General features: G+C 28.1%; 2 protein-coding genes across 5 annotated transcripts; both read left to right on the forward strand.

Annotated features, from left to right (window-relative positions):
* Positions 1-1557: 1557 nt before the first annotated feature.
* Positions 1558-3895, forward strand: LOC129956497 (uncharacterized). Its single transcript, XM_056068417.1, has 2 exons — positions 1558-3232; positions 3831-3895. Exons 1-2 carry the CDS (start codon positions 1558-1560, stop codon positions 3893-3895), a joined length of 1740 nt encoding a protein of 579 aa, XP_055924392.1.
* A 1046-nt stretch (positions 3896-4941) lies between these two features.
* Positions 4942-21389, forward strand: LOC129957031 (probable methylmalonate-semialdehyde dehydrogenase [acylating], mitochondrial). Of its 4 annotated transcripts, none has more exons than XR_008782719.1 (7): positions 4942-6041; positions 11516-11680; positions 13886-14028; positions 16215-16360; positions 19306-19362; positions 20245-20335; positions 20681-21362. XR_008782719.1 is itself a non-coding variant. In XM_056069143.1 (7 exons), exons 3-7 carry the CDS (start codon positions 14014-14016, stop codon positions 20927-20929), a joined length of 459 nt encoding a protein of 152 aa, XP_055925118.1. In that variant the 5' UTR covers positions 4942-6041; positions 11516-11680; positions 13886-14013; the 3' UTR covers positions 20930-21389. The 4 variants fall into 4 exon arrangements, 3 of the variants coding, with proteins under 3 accessions (XP_055925118.1, XP_055925120.1, XP_055925119.1); XM_056069143.1 differs by having other exon boundaries at positions 16215-16313; positions 20733-21389; XM_056069145.1 differs by having other exon boundaries at positions 16215-16313; positions 20681-21383.
* The last annotated feature ends 1432 nt before the right edge of the window (positions 21390-22821 follow it).

Genomic DNA, 22821 nt, shown 5'->3' on the forward strand with positions numbered 1-22821 from the left:
TCGCGTTTTGGTAGAGAAGATATTTTAGTGGAAGTATATGTGAGAGAATTATTAAAATTAATTATTTCTGTGCAAACAAAAGAGACATTTTCATTAACTTCTTTGTATGATAAGCTTGAATCATATTTACGAGCATTAGAAACATTAGGTGTAACCACAGATAAATGTGCATCCATTTTGTATCCTATGGTTGAATCGTGTTTCCCAGCTGAATTTTTAAAGGCTTGGAATCGTAGTAATATTTCCAGTATTAACTCTGACGCGAAAGGAAGATTGGATAATTTGATGCAATTTTTGAAAACGGAAGTTGAAGGAGAAGAAAGAATATGTTTGGCTGTAGCCGGTTTCGGTTTAGGAAAGGGCCAAGAATACCGACCTTTGAAAAAGAAACAATATAGCTCGGAGAATTTGAGAAATAAAGTACCTACAGCTATAGGTTTGTTAACGACTGCTGCAGATAAATATGTAAAGAAATCTTGCGTTTTTTGCGGTGGTAAACATTCAAGTTCAGATTGCTTTACGGCTCAAAAAATGACTCTATCGGAAAGACAAAAAATAGTCAAGGAAAAACGATGCTGCTTTGCATGTTTATCGCCATTTCACGCAGTTAAAAGATGCCGAGCAGTTTTAAAATGCCTGATATGTTCTAAAAAACATTTTCCTATAATGTGTGATGTGCTTGATTCGCAAAAGATGTCTGTAGAGGGAAAAGAAGATAAACCCGCACTAGATGTTAATATGGCTAATTTTAATAAACACAGCCCTAAGATATTTCTTCAAACTCTCAAAGCTAAACTGGTATCGGATAATAAACAGAAAATTGTGAGGTTACTTTTTGATTCTGCATCACATAAATCTTACATTTTGAAAAGTGTAGCTGAAGAAATGAATTATATACCCGTTCGATGTGAAAAATTGGTACATTCTCTTTTTGGTGGCGTTATCACTAATGAATTTAAACATAATTGTTATAAAGTAAAATTGAGAAATTTGATTGGAAATTTCGGCTGTAATTTTGAAGTTCTGGATCAATCTATCATTTGTGACAATATTAGACCGGTTTTTAAAGGTCCCTGGATAAAAGAATTAGAGGAAAATCAGATTAATCTAACTGATATTAGCGATACTTGTGAAGGCATTGATATTCTAATTGGAGCTGACGTTATGGGGAAAATGTTAACTGGCAAAAGAAAAGTCTTATCTTCAGGTCTTGTCGCTGTAGAAACTTTCTTAGGATGGACCTTAATGGGTAAGGTACCACAGGAAGAATCTTCGGAAGAAAACCTGGCTTTAACAGTGCTGTCCTTATTTGTAAATGAAGCTGAAATCACAAATTTATGGAAATTAGATTCAATCGGAATCAATGATCCTGTTGAGAAAAAATCTAAGAACGAGATTGATCTTCGGACCAAGGAGCATTTTCTAGAAACGGTAACAATTAATAAAGATGGTCGATATGAGGTTTGTTTACCATGGTCTGATGATAAGTCACCTTTGCCTGACAACTTGGATTTGGCGAGGAAAAGGCTCGACTACACTACCTCAAAACTTATAGCTATGAATATGTATGAGAAATATGAAAATATTCTTCTAAATTGGTTAGATGAAGACATAATCGAGGAAGTTCCTACCAACGAAATGAACTCTTATGGTAATTATTTACCTCACCGTGCAGTGATAAAACTAAGCAGCAGCACTACTCCAATTCGTCCGGTGTTTGACGCTTCAGCGAGATTAGCAAATTATCCATCTTTGAATCAGTGCTTGGAATGTGGTCCTAATCTCATTGAGCTTATTCCAAATATTCTTCTTCGATTCAGAGAGGGACAGCTTGGCGTTATAGCTGACATCAGGAAAGCTTTTCTGCAAATTAGTATTCGTAAAGAGGATAGAGACTTCCTTCGGTTTTTGTGGTGGGAAAATAGAGAAGAAAAGAAATTGAGAGTTTTTCGTCACACAAGAGTTGTTTTTGGGGTAAAATGTAGCCCTTTTCTTTTAGCTTCAGTAATTGAGTACCATATTCAAAAATGTGAAGGATTTGAAAAATCTTTGAAGAAAAGACTTTTGGAGAGTTTCTACATTGATAATGTCGTTACTAGTGTCGACAGTAAAGACCAATTAGATCGATTCATTGACAATTCTAAAACCTTGATGGCAAAAGGTGGTTTTGATCTTAGAGAATGGGAATGGTCTGGCGACTGTGAAACTAATTCAAAGGAAGAAACTCAGGTATTAGGTCTTATTTGGAATAAGAAATTAGACACTTTGAAAATTAACATGAAATGGCTGGATGGCATTAATGTGGAAAAAGTAACTAAAAGGAGTATGTTATCTACAGTACATAAAGTATTTGATCCTTTTGGATTCACTGCACCAGTGATGCTCTGTCCGAAAATAATGCTACAAAAGGCATGGACATTAGGTACAAGTTGGGATGAAGAAGTAACTGGTGAGCTTCGTAAAGAATTTCTACAGTGGTTTCAAGAACTTAAGCATTTGTCTGACATACAGATTCCTAGGTGTGTTCAAGCTTCTTCAAAAGATATAAGCAACTGCACTATTCATACGTTTGTTGATGGAAGCAAAGATGCATATGCTGCTGTTACATTCCTTAGAATAGAAAATAATGGTCGAATCGAGCTATTTCTACTTGCAGCGAAATCTCGAGTGGCTCCTTTAAGAGGCACAACTATCCCAAGAATGGAACTTCTTGCGGCGGTGATTGGAGCGAGGCTAGCGAATTCAGTTGTTGAAGCTCTTGGTTGGAAAAATGTTACGATATATTACTGGAGTGATTCTACAACAGTGCTTGCATGGATATTACGAGAAGAAAATTGGTCTGTCTTCGTTAGGAACAGAGTCCAAGAGATAAGGAAGTTGAGTAATCCTACATCATGGAGACACATACCTGGTGATAAGAATCCGGCAGATTTACCTTCCAGGGGCTGCAAGGCAAAACATCTAGTCTCCCTAAGATGGTGGGAGGGTCCACAATGGATGAAAAATGCTTTTGAATTTCAAAACATTATGGGTTCCACCAACCATGATTGGAATGAAGAAGAGATTAGAAAGGAAAAGTCTAAGACGACTTTTATATTATCAAATAATGAAGCCTGTGGTGTTGCAAACTGGTACTACAGATATTTTTCGAACTATGATAGAATAGTTCGTCTTGTTGCATGGATCCTCCGCTTCATGAACAACTGCAAAAATATAACTGAGAAGAAGCATGGTGAATTAACCGCTACAGAATTTCAGGAAGCAGAAATGAAGGTTTTATTTATGATACAGAATGAGTCTTTTCTCTCAGAAGAAGAAAAGAGATTAAAAACCCTACAAGTATTTAAAGACGATCTTGGCATCATCCGTTTGAAAACTAAAATTATTTATCGCAAGGACAGTGAAGATTTTCTTAAACCTATTGTTCTTCCTCCAAATCATGAAGTGGTAAAGCGGTTAATCTATAATGCTCACGTTAAGAACTGTCATGCTGGAGTCCAGATACTATTGAATGCACTTAGAGAAAAGTACTGGATCCTAAATGGAAGAAAAGCGGTGAAACATGTGGTGGCCAATTGCATTACGTGTAAAAGATATAGCTCAAAGAACATAGAAGTTATAAGTCCCCCCCTTCCAGAAAATAGAGTAAAGGATGCTGCGGTGTTTCAGATAACTGGCGTTGATATGGCTGGACCTTTATTCCTTAAAGACAAGAAGAGCTGGGTTCTGATTTTTACTTGTGCAGTGTACAGAGCAGTTCATTTCGAGCTTGTTACTGCTGCATCGACTGATGTTTTTTTAATGGCCTTTAGGAGATTTGTTTCTCGCAGAGGAAGATGCACAACAATATACTGCGATAATGGCTCCAATTTTGTTGGAGCAGCCAACTATTTAAAACAACTGGATTGGAACCGCATCCAAAAATATGGAGCAATAAACTCTATTGACTGGAAGTTTAATCCTCCAACTGCTGCCTGGTGGGGCGGATGGTGGGAGAGATTAATTAGAATTTTAAAAGATCTTTTGAAGAAAGTGTTAGGACAGGCACGTCTCAATTATGAGGAGATGATAACGGTTTTGGCAGACTGCGAGCGTGTAATCAACTCAAGACCTCTAACTTACATTTGCGAAGAGGAAGCTATAAAACCAATTTCTCCATCGATGTTCATACAAGATGTGCATGAATGCAATCTTCCTGATATAGATGCTGTAGAGCAAAATTCTGTGAGCAATAGATTCAAATACAGACAAGCAGTGCTTAAAGACTTAAGAAATCGCTTCAGATCTGAGTATTTGGGTGCTCTCATACAGCGGAGAAATAAAAAATCAAGAAAATGTACAGTTACTGTTGGTGACATTGTTATGGTGGGAGCAGATAATAAAAAGAGACTTGTCTGGCCTTTAGGTCGTATCACAGAAATCATACCAGGTAAAGATGGACATGTACGACTTGTTCGAGTGCAAACTTCACAGCAGAATTTCCTGCGACCAATTCAAAGAATATATCCATTAGAGTTAACATCCTCTGATGACTTCTCCACTTCGATGACACCAGATGATTTGAATAAGTCAAATGACATCACCAAAACTTCTGACAGTACTTCTGGCAACGAGATGAAATTTAGTAGAGCCGGAAGAAGAATTAAATTGCCAGAGAGACTGAACTTGTGATTTATTTTGTTTTTGATTGGACATTTTCACATTAATTTTCATTTTTATATTTAAATATTAATTGAAAATTTGTAAAACGTTGCCATTTATTGAATCTCTTAACTGTGTTTAACTAATAGTATTATATTTTGATTATTATTTATAATCAAAAGGTGGGAGGATGTTGAAAATGTATTAATATTTTATTTTATTTATTTGTTTATTTTAGAATGGCAACGTTATTTAAGAAATATTTTTTGCTGTCTCATTTTGTAGATGGCAACTTGTAGATCAATCCCAAGATGGAATAAACAAAGTTTGAAATTTTTACCGGTGGGATATCGTTTTTCTATTTTAATATAAAAAGCGAAAGAAAACGGTGTTTTTTCTTAGGCAGCTTTAACAACGTGTAAACGCTATTATTGTTCAGAACACTATTTTGATTTTTATTTACGGTGGGACGCCCCTCAGTCGCGGGGCCCGGGTACATAGCACCAGCCCCCCCCGCAGATGGCCGGTCCTGGCTAGTGTGAGTGTGAAATTGCTTGCTATCAAAGGAAATTTTAAAACAATGTTGAAATATTTGACTAAAATTTAAGAAGAAATGATGTAGCTTTGATCCTTTTATTGGAATAGTAAGCTATCATCAGATTTAGATGTGAGATCCTTCCTAGCTCTGTTATATATTGTTGCGACATAAATTATAAATATTTCACTTAAAAGTAATTCAAGGGTAGTTTAATAATTATAAATGTTATTTTGTAAATAGTTGTTAATTCAAATTGGCAACAGTGATTATGTTATGCACTTTTTGAGTTGTTTTAATAAGGATATTAGAATTTGAATGAAAATACATTGATGTTACCATGATATATAATGTTGTAAGATTTCGTTTAATAGTGAGTTTGTCTGTATCCCATTTTTGCTGATTCACGAACGCAACAATATAAAGAAAAATTCAGGATAGCAAACTCAAAGAATTCTTCAAGTAAGAAGCAATATATGTCTATATGAAATGTTTTGAAAGATTGTGGATTGGAAAATAAGTCGTAAATTCTCCGTTTTGGCACAATCATTTCAGGCACTGGTTGCATAAACAATGCTGTATCTAGAACTGTATGCAGTTGTGGCACAAACTTCTCCCATCTTGAACTTTGGAATCCGACAGCAGCGCCGCTGTATTCGAATCAGTTGACACCGAGATCTTCTGTAAACATCAACGCATGGCCTTTGGGTTAGACTGTAACTGGAATTTAAGACGCCTTTAATTCTACATATCATTTGTGTTTATGTCCGTGAAGTGTGAATAATTGTTTCGTCTCAAAGAATGTGGATTATTTTTGCAAAAGTGATATTATTACTCATCTATACTGGCGGTCTTGGATTATAAGGTAAGCCTAATTACCTTATTTGAAATAGATTTTTTTCTTAATTTTTTGCTAAAAAATTCAAAAGATGGAATTTTCCATATCAGCACACCATATTCGAATTAGTGAATAAAATGCATTTGAAACCAGAACTACCTTAAATGGTTATGTTTTAAAAGATAGTGGAGAAATAGAACAATTTGGAAAAAAAGGAAATTATGTGGATGAATATGCACACTTAAACGAAATTTATAATCTGAGAGAAATGCTGATTAATCTGAATTATCTCTTTAATACTCAAAAATGAAATATTGAACCCTGATACTTCATTTAATTTTGTATAGTTTTTATTAAAATTCCTATTCAATTATCGAAATCAAGTCACTAGGAATTTCACATAATTAATGGATGGCAATGGCAATTTACTTTTTGAGACGTTTTTATTTAGATACCAATTGTCTTTAAAACTGCCTGAAATGTATGATCTGAGGTGCATTTGCTTGCGATGCTGTATGTAAAAACATGGATCAAATGCTCCTCTAAAATTAGTACTCCATTTACTACTTAATGTTTATTAAGAAATATGTAGAAATAAGCTTCTTTGTTTGGAAGGAAATACAAGTAAAAGAATATTAGAAATTTTAAATTGATTTATTAATATGAGAAATAAATAAGCGATGGCTGTAAAGCATCAACATAGTCATAATGAACAAACATTCAGAGAAAAGGATACCTCATTTCCAGAGATTTCATTTTCATAGATCTTAACGGTAATAGTACATTAACAGTGCATTCCTTATAGAAAGGAACGTCTTCATCTTTATAAAACGGAACTAACCAGAAATATCTGAATATGAAGCCATTTCCTGTGGTAAAAAAAATAATGTAATTATGTATTTGCTTTTATTAAGACTTTTCATGTTTTAATACAGTCTCCCATGGGGACTCGATTAAAACGTTTTGAAGAATAGTTTCTTCCTTCTGATAATTTTTAAATCAAATCATGTCAGTTTGTAATAACGTTCCTTTTTTCTCTATTTACTTATCAGTCAATAGAGAAATCCATTATAATTTTGGAGTTTAATTGATATATAAAAAGCAATTTATGGTACAAATCCAATAATAATTTAAAAATATTTAAATTATTTTTTAAATTAATAAATTAAATGTTTTTCAAGATAAACTTTGTCATATTTGTAATTTAATTTCATATGATACTAATTTTTTTAATTTTATTACTGTTATTCAGTCTTTCAGAATATTTTTTTAAACTTCAATAATAAATTTTTTTCACTCTTATTCAGTATTATTTAAAAGCAAAATTATTAGCAAAATTTATTATTCGGTCAATGAAAACAAATTATACAATTTCTTTTGATTTACAGGCTAATGTAATAATAAATACCATGCGGTCTGTGAGACCATTAGCGATGGATTTTTGGTCACCCCTATTCTATTTTTAGCTCAATTGAATGGATTGACCCTGTAGCTTCCTGTTTTGTGACCTTCAATACACATGCGCTTTTTCAACTGATTTCAGCAGATGCTTTTTTAAATAATTCAGTTATTTCTTCAAGTGCGGTCTCTAAGACCACATCTCCCTGTTAGTGTCCCAGTGATAAACAAGGCTTAGTAGATGGCACTAAAACTAAGGACCCAAAATATCATCCAGTTTACTGATTAGGAAGCAGTGCTCCAAACACTTTTAAATGAAGCAGAAAGTGATTTTAATGATAAGGATAATTGTACAGAAGAGCTCTTTGATAAAAGTTCGCATTCAACTGATTTTGATATGTATGTTCAAACATAATTAATTTTTCTAGTGATAATGTATTTAGAAAAATTTATAAAATATATTAATATACCAAGATATATATATATACAGAATTTACAGGTTGATTTTTATACTAGTTTTTAACCTATATGTTTAAATGCTCTAGAAAACAGTGCTATGAAAGTCGCACAAGCCAATAAAAAAGGGCCAATTTTACCTATTGTCATTTTTTATTTTTATTTTTGATATAATTGTTGAATTTTACATTATATTTTCTTCTATATACCTTCATATACTGTAAAAATAAATATGATTTAAAAAGTAAAAAGTAATATGCTTTTTCAAGAATATTATTTATTGTAACATTTAATTTGAGAAGAAAATATATGTTTTAACGCATTTACTTTTTTCGATGATAATATATTTTGAAAATTTCTAAAACATATCTATATATCAAGAAAAATATCTGCAAATTATAGTGGCAGTTTTTCATACTAATACATTCATTAGAAAATTTGACGGTAAATGAAATGCGGTCTCGTAGATCGCACCTCCCCAGTTAAGTCCTAAAATTTCACCTCCCCAGTTAAGGGTTAAAGGAAATTTTGAAAATTACTTTTGATTAAATTAGGATAATGTTTCTGTAAATTTTGTGAAAACCAAAGATACTTGTTTCACATCCATTACAAACAGTAGGTAGTAGCATATAATTTTTTTTAAATCGGTTGCAAACACACTCTCAGGAAGATGCTCCTTTCCATGAGAGTTTATGTGGTTTCAACAACAATAAAGTATGAGCTTCAAAGGATTAAGATTAAATATACTTTCCAAGTGTTGTGTGACACTACATCAAAATATTTTTGGTATTTTATTGTCATTTGCATACAAAACTTCAAAAAAAAAAAAAAAGCTTTAAATGGTGCTTTTCTTTAAACAAAATGTGTACTTTTTTTAGTGACTGATATTTGAGAAACCTAGAAATTTTTATTTCTTTGAACCATTTGAATTATCACCAAAGACAAAAGTATGGTCATTGTTGAGTGCTTCCTGCAAGCTTTGTCTGAATGTAAAAGAATAATGGCAATATTTCTTTTAAATTTGGTTGATATATTTTACACAAATATGAAAATTTAGTTAACAAAACACTGATGTAATGATTAAATATCAATGAAAATGCATTAGGAAGACTTAAAGCCTGAAAAAAAAGGATATTGGTTCAAAAAGGTGTGTATTGTGTTTCTGCAAAAAATATAGGAAAAGCACACAAAAGATTAATTTGATCTTATTAATTTTTCGGCCTAAATGAAGATTAGTGTGCACCAGCCGATTGTCGCCAATATTGCAACCCATCGGATCCCTCTTATAGCAACCGTACTGCTGTTTTGTTTACTACTTTTTGCAATGGTTGAGTTGTACTTAAACTACAATTAAATTATGAAAAATGTTAAATTAAAAATATTAAAAAAATATCGATTAAAGATTTTACTTTTCTTCTTTATTATAATTAAAATTTATTAAATAAAGAAATTTAAGCTTATAATTAAAAGTTATTTTCTTCTTTCTTTTTTTAATGTGAATACGAACAGAAAATATTTATTCTTTTGCAATTTTTAATTGTCAGTATTCGCTTTAAAAAAATCGTCTGCAATCTCACTTTCAAAGACAGCTGCAAATGGAATTCTTCGCAGTTCTCGTAATTCTTTTGGTGTAATAACGGTTGGTTCCCTTCATAATTTGTTATGTCGGGATTATTTCGAACCTGTAGAATGGTTGAAGGGCGAGTTAAATATGCATACATATATATTTTACGAGTTAATGAAATTAGGAAAGGATGCTTGTTTGAAATGTTGTATTGAGAATGGTTTGATATCGAACCGGCAGAATGGATGGAGGGTGAGTGGAATATATTTTTTTACAAGTTGATGAAGGTGGGGAAAGTATGTTTGTTTGAAATTTTGTATGGAGAATGTTCCGATTGCTTATTTCTCCGTTTTTTCTTTTCTCTTGGTTATGTACTGTTTCTGTTTTCCACACAGTCTTTATGTTCAATGTGCTAGCGAAGCTACTAGGTTCCCGCTCCTGCTGCTAGCGAAGCCGTAGGATGTTTTTTTAAGTTAAAAAATCTGCTTATTATAAGTCATTGAATTTTATGGTAATTTTTGTTATGGGAAAACTCAATAAATAAAGCAGGATCAGACTATCAAATAGGCAATGTACATAACTGCCTAGGAACCCCACTACTTTGGAGAACTGCAAGTTTTTTCTAAATATGTGTTTTATTATTTGAGTAATTTAGTTTTAAAATTATCCAGATAATTTTATACAAAATAAAGAAAAACATTCAAATTAATATCAACTAACATTTACATTTCAAAATACTAAATTTGGCAATGTTTCCCATGTTTTCAAAACCACTTGCAGATTATTAACTTTGTTCAAGATGTTTTTCATTTGGTGAAATGATTCCCTGTTCAGTAATCTTAGCAAAAAATTATGCATTGTATTAGAAAAATTTTACATTTTTTAAAAACCATTTTGTTGAAAATTGATTTTGATTTTTTTTTTTCTGTGTGTGCGTAAGTTTGTTTTAAATATTGAGAACAATTTCTTAAAGGAAACTTGCATTTAAATTTTTTATTTTTAAAAATTTCAATCATAATATTTGTTGCTAAAAAACTATTTATATAGAAGATAAATTAAGATTGATAAAAAATCTTATTTTAGAAGCTAATGCAGTAGATGAGAGGGCATTGAAACTTGCATTGTCTCTTGGAAGAACTTAATCTAACTTTGTAGATAAGTAATTAATAATCCTAATGCATAAAAGTAAGCAACTGTAGTTATACTTACCTAGTCTTTCATTTTCATTAAAGGGATTTTTCACTATTTATGGAGAGTTAAAGAATTATCCAAAGGATTGCTTTCTTCACTTTTTCAAAAATTAAAAAAAAAAAAAAAAAAAGGAAAGATTAACGGCACAATCACTGCAGAGATATGCATTTTCTGTATTTCTGCTATGAGATGAATTTTCTGAGTATAAAAACCATAAACAAATTTTCTTGGTGTCATATTTAGATATGTGAATGAGGAGTTGGTTATAGTGTGAAATTGAGTATAATCTAAATATGATGACAAAGTTGTAAATATTTAATAAATAGTGTTAATTTATTCAATCAACAAAATAGTATTGTGTGATTTTTTTAAAAAATTTGTTTCGCTTCTATATTTAGTTAATAATATATGTGTATTAAATAATTTTGGATAATATTTGAAAATTTTTAAAACTAATTACAATTATTACTAGTAGTTTTAAAATGAAACTAAATATTTGTTTTATGCTTAAATCAAAATTCTTAATTAAATTTTTTTCTTCAATAATTAGTTGATACTACATTATATGTGTTGTAGCATATAGGCAAGAAATATTACTGTTGAATAGGTAATCAATGTTGGAGAGTATGTAGTCTTCATTGAATATTGAGATACTTATTTTAACTTCAGCTTAGAACATTTTTGCATTCTGTTCTTCAGTACCAATCTTGAATGATAACCATACTAATTATTTTGTACATTTTTGCTTTTATCAAGCAAAAAGTCTGCCTGTTTCATAATCTGATTTTTGAAAATATTGACTTTTTTTGTTGTTGTTGATTATTCTATATACATAAAATTTATTAATTGAATATATTTCTTGTGTCCGAATAACAACTTTATTTCTTTTCAGGCAACAAATCAAGTTGTGACAAGAGTGCCTAAATCTACCAAAGATGAAATGGAATGAGCAGTTGCCAGTGCAAAAGAAACATTTCAAACATGGTCCAATACATTAATTCTTACTCGACAGAAAATATCATACTTCACTGTAGTGACTGGGTATCTTAAGTCTTTGGTTAGTATGTATAGACAGTATTTTATAGTATATCAAATTTTTAGTTGAATTCTTTAATTTCTAGTATTCTATACTAAAGGTACTGTAATTCAGCTCAGATGACTGAATGAGAGTTGAGATAGGCACTGCTTCCACAACTTTGAAATTAAAAAAGAAAAAAAAAAGTGTAATTTTTCCAGATGCTTCTCTATACGTTAGATTTTATTCTGTAATAGTATAAAAACAGTGTGTAAGCATTAGTATTTGAAAATAGGTTGTATGTGTTAAATGTTAAATTGCATAATTTTATTTCATGTATGGATATTTTTTAAATTGAATATTGATATTGCATCAAAGTTTTTCCATGACCTATGATGTACTATACTGAGCACATTAATTTCATATGGAATATTCAATAAAACAAATGAATTCTTGGCTTTGTATAATGGTCACTGTTTCTTTTCTTTCTTCTTTTTTTTACATTTTAAAAGAATTCAATTTTATAAATTTTAAGCAATGTATATATGTATTGTGCTTTTTTAATTCTTAACCAGTTATATGGTATCTTCTACATATATGTCAAGATGAGATAACACACGTACAGACTAATGTGTTAAAGACGACGACATTTGTAATTTTATAATAAAGTTCTAATTATTTTATTTTTAAAATATTTTAAAAGAAAGTATTACTTTAGAGAAAGGTAAAACTCTAATAGATGCAAAAGTGCATGTATACAGGGGATTGTGTAAGTTCATATATTATTGTTGTTCTAATATATATTTTATTTGAAAGATAAATTTAATATATGATTGCATATTTCTAAAACCTGTGATTGTAATTCTTCTGTGAATGATAAAATATTTGATTTTATTAATTGCTTTCCAATGCTAGCATTTTATCATGTTAAATAATGCATACATTAAATAAAAATACAATTTTGTGAAATAAGAATACCTTATTATTGTATTAGAAACATTAAATCTAGCTTTAGAATTTGGAATATTAATACATATATCAATAAGTTTAGAAGAATTCTATATGCAGGATAATATTATTAGAACCAAATTGTATATTCAACACTTTCACTAATTTATTTCATCTGTTATCCAATTAAATTTCATGTTCTATTTAAGGATTTGTTGTTGTTGTGACTCAAATAAAATTCATTGGATACTTTAGACATTAATATATTTCATATAATTTTTGTGTTGAATCGTAACAAATGACATGATTGTTGTTTAAATGTGTAAAAATCTGGTAAATCTATGATTTTGCAATAAAAATTATTTAAAATTGTTTATAAATATTTAAAGAGTTAAAATTTATTAAAATTTTTTTTCACCAAGTTCTGAACTCGGGTTATATAACTATTAAGCAAGGTTTAAAACAGAGGGTATAATTTAAAAAATAAATAAGTTTAATGAGAGAGCAAAATTGAAAATATTAAATTAGAGGGTTTAAATTAGAATTATATGAAATATTAAGCAATCTTATTTTTTTTTGTGTGTTTTTACACATGCTTTCAATGACAGATTTTATTATTATTTTTTTTAATTTTGAAACATATCTGTAATAAGCAAAGATTTTTTAAAAATGGTATTGTCTGTTATGTGATTGAATGCTCCATTTTTTTAAGTATTAGAAAAATACTTAGAATCTTTTTGTTTATAGCATATTATATATTTAAGACACATTATTTTAAATCTGAGTTTTATAAATATTATTTTGTGAATAGGAAAGAGCAAAAACGGTTCAGCTGAATCTTATATGAATTCCAACTCTATGAAAGTCATTGATACTTGAATTATTTGAGTATTATATTTTAATAGTTTGCTATTGATTTGTGTTATTATCATTATCATCATTATATTTATTAAAGAGTCGAATGTAATAGAATTTTGCATTAGAATTTAAGGTGTTTAAATTTAGTTTTTTATGGGATATTCTATTGTATATGCCCAATACAAATTATAGTAACTAGAAGATAAAAAGTAAACTTTAGAACTAGTTAATTATAAGCTTTTAATTGTATTTCATCTGATAGTTATTTATTGAACACATCTTTTGATAGTTATTTACTGAATCCATCACCTGATATTTATTTAATGAATTTTTCTTTTGATAATTATTTAATGAATTCATCATCTAATAGTTATTTATTGAATCCATCATCTAATGGTTATTTATTGAATTCATCATCTAATGGTTATTTATTGAATTCAGAGGTTGTGGAGTCACATCCTTACAGTTGGGAGAAACTTTACCATTAATATCTCGAGACATGGATACCACATCGTATCGCTTAACTCTTGGAGTGTGTACTGGTATTTGCACCATTTAATTTTCCTGCAATGATATCTTTTTGGGTGAGTTCTTACATTTTATTCCTCTTCTTAAGTGTCAACATTTGTGATACAATTTCTTGTAAGAAGGGAATTCAATAGCATTAAATAAGGTACAAGTGATTGAACTCAAAATAATGAAAACATATTTTTTGGGCAGTGTTAAAAGTTGAAATATATATGTGTTAAATTATTGCTCTTTTAAACCTTATTATTCTCTTTTCTTATCTACTGTTTTGTGTAATTTCTTTTGAATCATTAATTAATTCATTAAATAAAGTTAAGTAGATTTGTTTTTAGTTTCCTAACTTTTGTAATTGTTGATTTAATCTTACTGATTTATTTTCATTATTTGATATTAATATAATTATTAATTCTTTATTTTTAAGTCGTGAAATTTTATTTTGAAATATATTTTGACGTCCATGTTTTAAAATTATAAGGCTTGTTGCAAACAATGTTTTTTCCTATTCACCTTTTAATCTCCAACATATATGTTATCTTTGAAGTGTATAATTCAGCAATATCTTGAAATGCTTGGCTTTTAAAGAAGTAACTAAAACCAATTGGATATTATAGTAAATTATATAATTCCATGTATCAATTGGGCATGTAAATTAAGTGATTTATGAATTTATAGAATAATACTTTACTTAATAATTTAATAATAAAGTTAACATTTTAAATTGTAAAATTAATGTGTTTATAAAGCATGCAACAATTCATTAATAGGCATATATTTATTGCATCAAGGTGTGCTAAAAAAGCACTTTACGTAGCACATAAAGTTATTTTAAAAAGAAGAACATTTATAATTGTCACTCTACTCACTGCATGGAGCAATTTTTAATCCTAGTACAACATTTCTCAGTATTTACATTCCAACAGATATTTTTCCTTCAAGATTCCTATTCCTTCAAGTTTTTTTTCCTTTATTAGCTTTTTTGTCACAGATTTTGGAGCTATGCTTGTCGTTTAATGCTTCACTATGGTGTAACCATTCTTTCTAAGAAATTACAAGTTACATTCCTAATAAATTCTATTCACTTCTGTGACTAAACTGAATATATGCCACTATTATTTTGTGTATTAAATCAGTTTATATTTCCAAAATGAAAAATTTCACCTAACCATGCATTTGTCATATTTTCAAGTCAGTGTTGTAGTTTTGAAATTTATTTTTAACTTCATTTTTGAGAAAACATTTTAATTTTGAAAGTGCCCTGTTTTTTAAAATATTTTAAGATCTTATATATATATAATATGTAAATAATGTAATCTTTTTAATGAGTCAACTGCCAATTTATTTTTTTAATCTGCCAAGTTTCCCGTTTTTAAAATCAAGTGATGATGCATATATACATTCAGGTTGTATAGTAATTACAATAGTATACAATATAATAATAATATAGTAATATAATAGGTTGTATGGTAAATTTTGCAGAAAATTGTAATAATGTGAATAAGATTTCATATTAGATAAAAAAAAATTATACATTGAATGCACTTAATTGGTTAATGGAAGATGCCAATTGTGAAAGTGAAATTTCCACCTGAAACATATTAATTTCAACATAAAGAGGAATTGAAAATTCTAAATTCTGAAATTTCTGCCAATAAAATGCTTGTTCATTCTATAGTCATATAATATTCCTGGTTACTCTAATAAAGTTTTTGTTTGCTATAAGTAAAAAGTAGGAATCTTAGTGATAATCTTTATTTAGAATGTAATGATCATTTGCTACTCTGTTCTTAAGAAATAAATTTTCAGCATTACTATAAACAAATATAAATTTCATGAAATAGCTCTAAAGGTTTCTCTACATTTATAAGAATTAAGAATTAGGTTATCACATCCAAATTAATGGATTCACAAATGTTTTGTCCTCAAATATTGCAATTTTAGAGCACATAATATTGAATTATTGTGTATATAGTTTTTGTATTTTAAATTTTTAAGAAAAATGTAGGATATATTTTCTTTCCTTTTGGGTTTCAAGCGACACATCCTTCTAATATCCTTTATTAAAACCAATATTGTTGGAGAATTCTAAATGATATGAAGAAATCAAAATTAATATGCAAGTCATCAGCATAACAATTAAAAATTTTCCCCTATCATTTGTTGCATTTAAGAATTGAACTAGAATTATTTTAATTTTTATTACAATACAAAATTAATAGCCTTATTAATTTTATGTAAATTTCAGATGCTTCCTCTAGCATTGGTATGTGGTAATACCATGATTCTCGCACCATTGGAAAGAGATCCAGGTGCTGCAACGATTTTAATGAAGTTAACAAAAGAAGTTGGTATACCTGATAGTTGTTAATGTTATTCATGGTGCACATGAAGGTATAGAATTTAGTTAAAAATTCCTGTAATTTATATGTAGGATCTGTTTTATACAAATAATGTATTGGATTTCCAGTATTTATTAGTAGACTAACAGATATTTGCCAGATGGTTTATTAAAGTGATATTTTCTATTTTCATTTAATAAATACTCACTGACATTAGGACTGTAATATTGCTTGCAACTATTCATTTTTGGTAGCATTTGTCAATCTTATATTTCTGAGACTTTAATGATCATACAAATTTAAGAATAAAATTTGTTAGATTGAAATTTACAATTACCATTTGGTTTTGAAAATTCTTCATTAAAATATTAATCAATTCATTATGAATTCATGCTTAGCATTTATCCATTGCAGCCCCAAGTAATGGAATAATGTATTAAAAGGAAAAGAATGGAGAGGTATGGTGTTATGGGGGCTTTAGAAGTGTATTCCTAATAGGGAAATTATTTATCAATTTACTCTTCCATTAACCTACTTTCTTTTCTTTTTCCTTTTTTTTTTTATTTACTCTTTCATTAACCTTATTATTTTTTTTTCTTTTTATTCTCCTTATCTTTTGAACTGCTTGCTTTTAATTGATTTTGAACACTTCGTATATATATTTAAATACTTATGTCATTGCAAACTTTTATGTTATTTTTTAAAACAATCTTGTTTTCAATCAAAATATTTATATAAAGATAAATTTTTCTTCTGATTTAATGTCGTATACTTAAAAAAATTAAATTCCCTAATCAGATAAAAAAGTAGTAACTATTTTAGATTAATTTTTCTAATGAATGTGTCATTATAAAGTTAGCATTCATTTATATATAAAAATATGATTATTTTCTATTGCATTATTAGACATATTTCAACTTTTAATATTTTTACTATTACCTTGTTTATGTGGCAATCCAACTATTAGAGCTATATCTTTTGTGGGTGCTAAGTGTTTTATGACTGTTTTTGTAATTTTCTTAGATTTTAACCATAAGAATTCTTTTATATATTTTCTTGTAATATGTCCTAGAATATTTTTGTGAAACATGAAGAAAAATTGCTAATTTTTTATAATTGTCATGGTTATTATGGAGTCATAATATTGAGTTAAATTTTATTGATTATATATAATTTTAATTTAAAATTCTAATCAATTTTTTAAATTAATCTTTATCTACCTGATTTTATTTTATTCTAAATTTTTCTATTTCCTGTTTAATTTCTCATTTTTTAATTATTTCTAACATGCACTCTACAAATTGACTCTTTTTTTCTTTTTTTTTCCCACACAATGAGCAAAAGGATAAAATTTCTTAATATATTGCGTTCTTTTCAAAGACATTCTAAAATTTTCTTTTCTAAATCTATATGTATAAAAGAAATCCCCATTAGAATGTTATAAAAATCACTAAAAAAAGAACAATTTCTGTAACTTTGCTCTTTTGTTTTGAACAAACGTCTTACACCTTTTGTTCCCTTATATAAATTATGGCTACCGTAATGAAATAAATTGAAGTTCATTCCAAAAGTTTCTCCTTTTCACCACATATCTGCAAAATTCTGTGTACACACACATTCACACACAATGATTGTTAAAGTCCTTAGATTAAAAACAGCATCTCATATATCCAGGGAAGTAATGTGTACATGTAATAAAGTGGCTATAATTAAATAAATTTGAGTCAAATTGCAGCACCCCTATAAGCAAAATAAAAAGGATGTGAAAAAAAAAAACTAAAATAAGATATCAGATTTATAGTTCAATTAGAATAACATATACTATACCATAATAGAAACACAGAAAAGTGTTCACGTTCTATATAATTTGTTCAGATATTTGTGATTTAAATTACAAATTTTACATTTGTTCAAAGATTTATCGTATAGTTGAAAAATGTATCCACAGATTCTTCTTTCTTCCCCCACTAGTTCATTTTCTGAATTATCATTATTATTATTTTTTTTTTATTTATTTTTTTTATTTATTTATTATTTTTTTTTTTGATGCAAAAACTTCAAAACTTCACTTCACTGTTGCTTAACTTGAAAAAACTATACAATAATACAGGGGAATGCATTTTTCAGTACAAACCTTTTTTCAAGTCATAGAAAGTTCATAATTTTAATTGCAAATATCTTTAACAATTTTATTGATAACTCCACATAAATTTCTTTTTTTTTTGTAAGTTTTTTATTTCAATGGTAGAGGAACTATGAACTTCAATGAATTCAGCATAATGATTTACTATAGATACGTATTACTTCCCTGCCTATGCAAAATACCATTTGAATTGGACGTCTTAAAATTCCAATTCAGTAGTATATGTGTGTTGTAACATTATTATGTTGAATTAATTTAATAAAAATCAATATCAATATTGTATTATATTATCTTATTCTAATTCATTCTATTAAATAGAACTATGAAACATTAAGATAATGTTTTATATGTAATGTAAACTTATATTTATACAAATGAAAATAATGATCAAATTTTTAGATTTCTTAAAGTTTAAAAATATTTTTTCTATATATTGATATTATAGAAAAAATGTTATAATATTTCAATGGTATCTCATTTTGTTCATTTAGCATAGAATGATATAAATATATTTTTTATTTTATTTCAAATTTATTCTTTTGTAATTGATTTTAAAAATAAAGAAGCTAAATTTTATATTTTTTGCTTTGTATTCATTTTTAAAGATATGTTTTATTAAATATATTATTTATTTGTTCAGTTGCCCATGTTTCAAATATCTTTCAGTGATGTTTTTTTAAAGTGGGGTTTTAAAAATTAAAATTTGCAGTCAGTGCTGATAATTTTTAGCATACATTTAGATTTTAATTTCTAAAAAAAATTATATCAAATTCTGATTTGGATAAATTAGAATAAAGCAAATTTTATATATAATGTATTGTTATACTATATTCTAACAAAATCCTTTTTCTTAGGGTAAATATGTCTATGAACGAGGCTCCAAGAATGTCAAACGAGTGCAGTGTAATATGGTAATTATTTTTTAATTAGTTTTCTTTTTTTCAGTTTTCACTTTATAATCAGTTTTTTTTTGGGGGGGGGGAATTAATTGGGTCTAATTTGTATCTTTCGAAATCTTCTAATATAAATATATAGTTTTTTTTACTGCTCTTTTATATTTTTATCCCAATCATCACATTCTTTCAGAAATTTTTAATTTACAGTTTAACTTTTTACTGCACCTCTCCAATTAAAAAGATTTCCTGTTGTCAAACCAGAAAAGGGCAAATTTCATTTACATGGAAATATAATCAATTTCTTTGTCATTTTTTCCTTCCAGTTTCATAAGTGAATTTGAAGATGAAGGTTTAATTTCATAGCTATTGCTATAAATTTTTTTTTTTAGCTCTTTGTGATGAAAGGGCAATTTTTCTGATTTGATTTATTCTTTTACCTTCAATCATAAATGTTATGAGCAATTAGCATTTCATTCCCGCACACTCATCATTTCCATGTTCTTTGAGTTGCATAATTCATCTATGAACCTGTCTAAGATTTTCATTCATCTTTAAAAGATATTTTTTACTGATTCAAACCTGATGAAAAAGGCTTGAGTTATTTTGGTCAAAAATTAACATGTCAAATATATATATAAATTTTTAGTTTGGGATTCCAAGAGCCATGATGGTTGAAGTTTTGCTAAAAGTTTTTAGAAGTTTGACTAAATTAATAAAATTTGCAGAATTTCTATTCAAGAAAATTGCTTGATAAAATAAATTTATTTTATTAGTCTATGTTCATTATTTTGTTCTATCTCTATGTATAGTTTGCCTTAATAAAATGAATAATCATATCTTTCATTATATCTAAGTTGTCTTTAAATGATTATTGATATATCCAAAATATTTTTTCAGCTTGTAGGTGCAGCAGGTCAGCATTGTATGGCCTTATCAACAGCTGTTTTTGTTGGAGAATCACCAAATGGATTTCAGATTTTACAGAAAGGTAAAGTTCTTGTTAATGATTGATTTTTAGAAAATTAAAACATTTAAATTATTTTCTATTGAAATTACATTTTTTTACTTTTAACCATCAGCTTTTGTTATTAAGTATAAAATTAATAATTACAAGTAATTACTTGGATCTACTTGTCATTCATTTAAATACATTAATCTAAATCGTATTTTGAAGAGAATAATGGTAATATTATCAACTTTTATAATTGCACTACCCTTTTTTGTATTTATAATAAAATTGAGTTATGAAACTTAAAATGATTAACACCTCTTGTGCATATGCTCATATTAAAAAGAAAAAAAAAAAATATTTTAAGGCATATTCCAAATATAGATCTTGGACCTGTCATATCACCTAGAAGCTAAAAAGAGAATTTGCAATTTAGTTGAATCGGAAATAAAGGAGGGTGCCAAATTGTTGTTGGATGGAAGAGGCATTGTAGTTCCAGGTTTTGAAAAAGGAAACTTTGTTGGTCCGACTATTCTTTTTGATGTGAAGGTACTGGAAAGTTCTTGTTTGACTTCTATATTTCTCACATTTTTATATAATATATATTCTACTCATGTTAGTATGATTTCATGAAACTTTAATTTTAACTTTTCCTTGTATATCTTCTAAATTGAACTATTTCTGTGTTTTTCATATGTTATGTGGATATTTTGGATTGGTTATTACAAATTCATTTATAAATAAACTTGCGCATAAAGTAAAAAAAGATACAAAAATTTCAAGGCAGTACTAAATTTGGTTTATAAATTCTTGAGTTGGGGAATTTGTTACATATTGTGCATCACTGTCTAATAATTTTTAAAATGCAGTATAGTTTGAAACTGTCAGACAAGAAGTTACTAATCAAAATGTTGCAATCTGTATAAGATATATATATATATATATATATATTGTAGATTGTCTGATGTAGATTGTTTTTGAAGATCAAAAGCATTGTCACAGTGTTTCCATTTGTTCTGTACTAATATATTTTCAGATAAGAGTTTAAAAGATATCATTTGGTTAAATATTTTTCTAAAAGCAACCAGATTTATTTAGTGCTTTATAACATTAATACAGTGTGTTAAAATGTTTGATTAAATGCATTAGGAATAAAAGTGTTGAAAGCAATTTTTGAAATAATTTAAACTTGAAAGATTGTTTTCCATATTTATCAAATTTTTAAGATATGTGAAATTAGTGAAATTATTCTACACATGTTAATATAATTTCATGAAACTTTGATTTTTTTTGTGTATATCTACAAAATTAAAATGATTTCCATATTCACATCATATTGATATTTTGTGTTGATTTTGAATTTTTTTTCGAGTAAACATAGTCATAAAGTAAAACAATAATAATAATTACATAAATTTTAAAGCCCATATTAATTTGAAAGTTAAATTCTTGAATTAGGAAACAGGTTAATATATTGTACTTCATTGTTTAATAATTTTAAAATGTTGTTGAATGTTAAATTGTTAATTAACAAGCTACCAAAAAAATGTTATGATCCCTATAGGTTTATTTTTTCGTAAATGCCAAAAGAATCATCAGAGGGCTCTCTTTTGTTAATATGTTTCCAGATTAAAGAGGTTAATAGTACAAAAATATCAATAATTACAGTTGAAGAAAATTATTAATAAAAAACTGTGTGTTGACATATACTGGTATGCTATGTCTGAAAGAAAACAATCTTATTAGCTGATGTCTTTCTCATTGCTGTAAATGAGAAGAAAGGATGTTGATAACAGAGAGATTGGAAGATATTCAAAATGGACAATAAGCAAACCTTTTAAAACTTTTTTTATTGAAAATTTATGCTTAAAGATTTAAACAATTCAATTGGGTAACCTGCCTAGTAAATATAAAATTTAAAAAAAATTACATCATTAATTACAAGAAGAGTAGTGTCGCGTTGATTCTCTATATCTATTAATATTGTCTATGTTTCAGCTTTTGTTTTGTTCCGAATGGCAACGGTGTTAAAAAAGATGTATATATAGTTTGGAATTCATTAAAAGAGGTTGTGTTTACTTTTGAGAATGGCTTTGAGTTTTATATTTACGCCATAAACAAATGCCCTTTCATCCAAGAAATCGAAAGCAGAGTCTTGAATGAAAGTATCTGAATAAGAATATTATCTGATTCGATGTCAAACCGTGACATCTGGCGTCCGCGACAGGACTCGGTTGCTTTTTAAGAGTAAGTACGAAACATTTCAGCATTTATTTCATAATGGAAACTGTTTTGAAAGATAGGAAGCAACTGAGAAGACTGTTTTACTATAGCATGCAATTCCTTTGACAAGGCAGAAAATCAACTGAGTTGTGCCGATAAAATCAATAAATTAAAGCTAATTGAGGAGAAAGCTCTATTAATGAAGGCATGTGAAGTAAAATTTAAACAGTTGTTGTATTCCGAGGAGACTTCCGATACTGAAATCGAGAGAGAAGTAGATGAGTCGGAAACTTACATTGATC

Source organism: Argiope bruennichi, chromosome 11, assembly GCF_947563725.1.
Source record: "Argiope bruennichi chromosome 11, qqArgBrue1.1, whole genome shotgun sequence".
Lineage (NCBI taxonomy): Eukaryota > Metazoa > Arthropoda > Arachnida > Araneae > Araneidae > Argiope > Argiope bruennichi.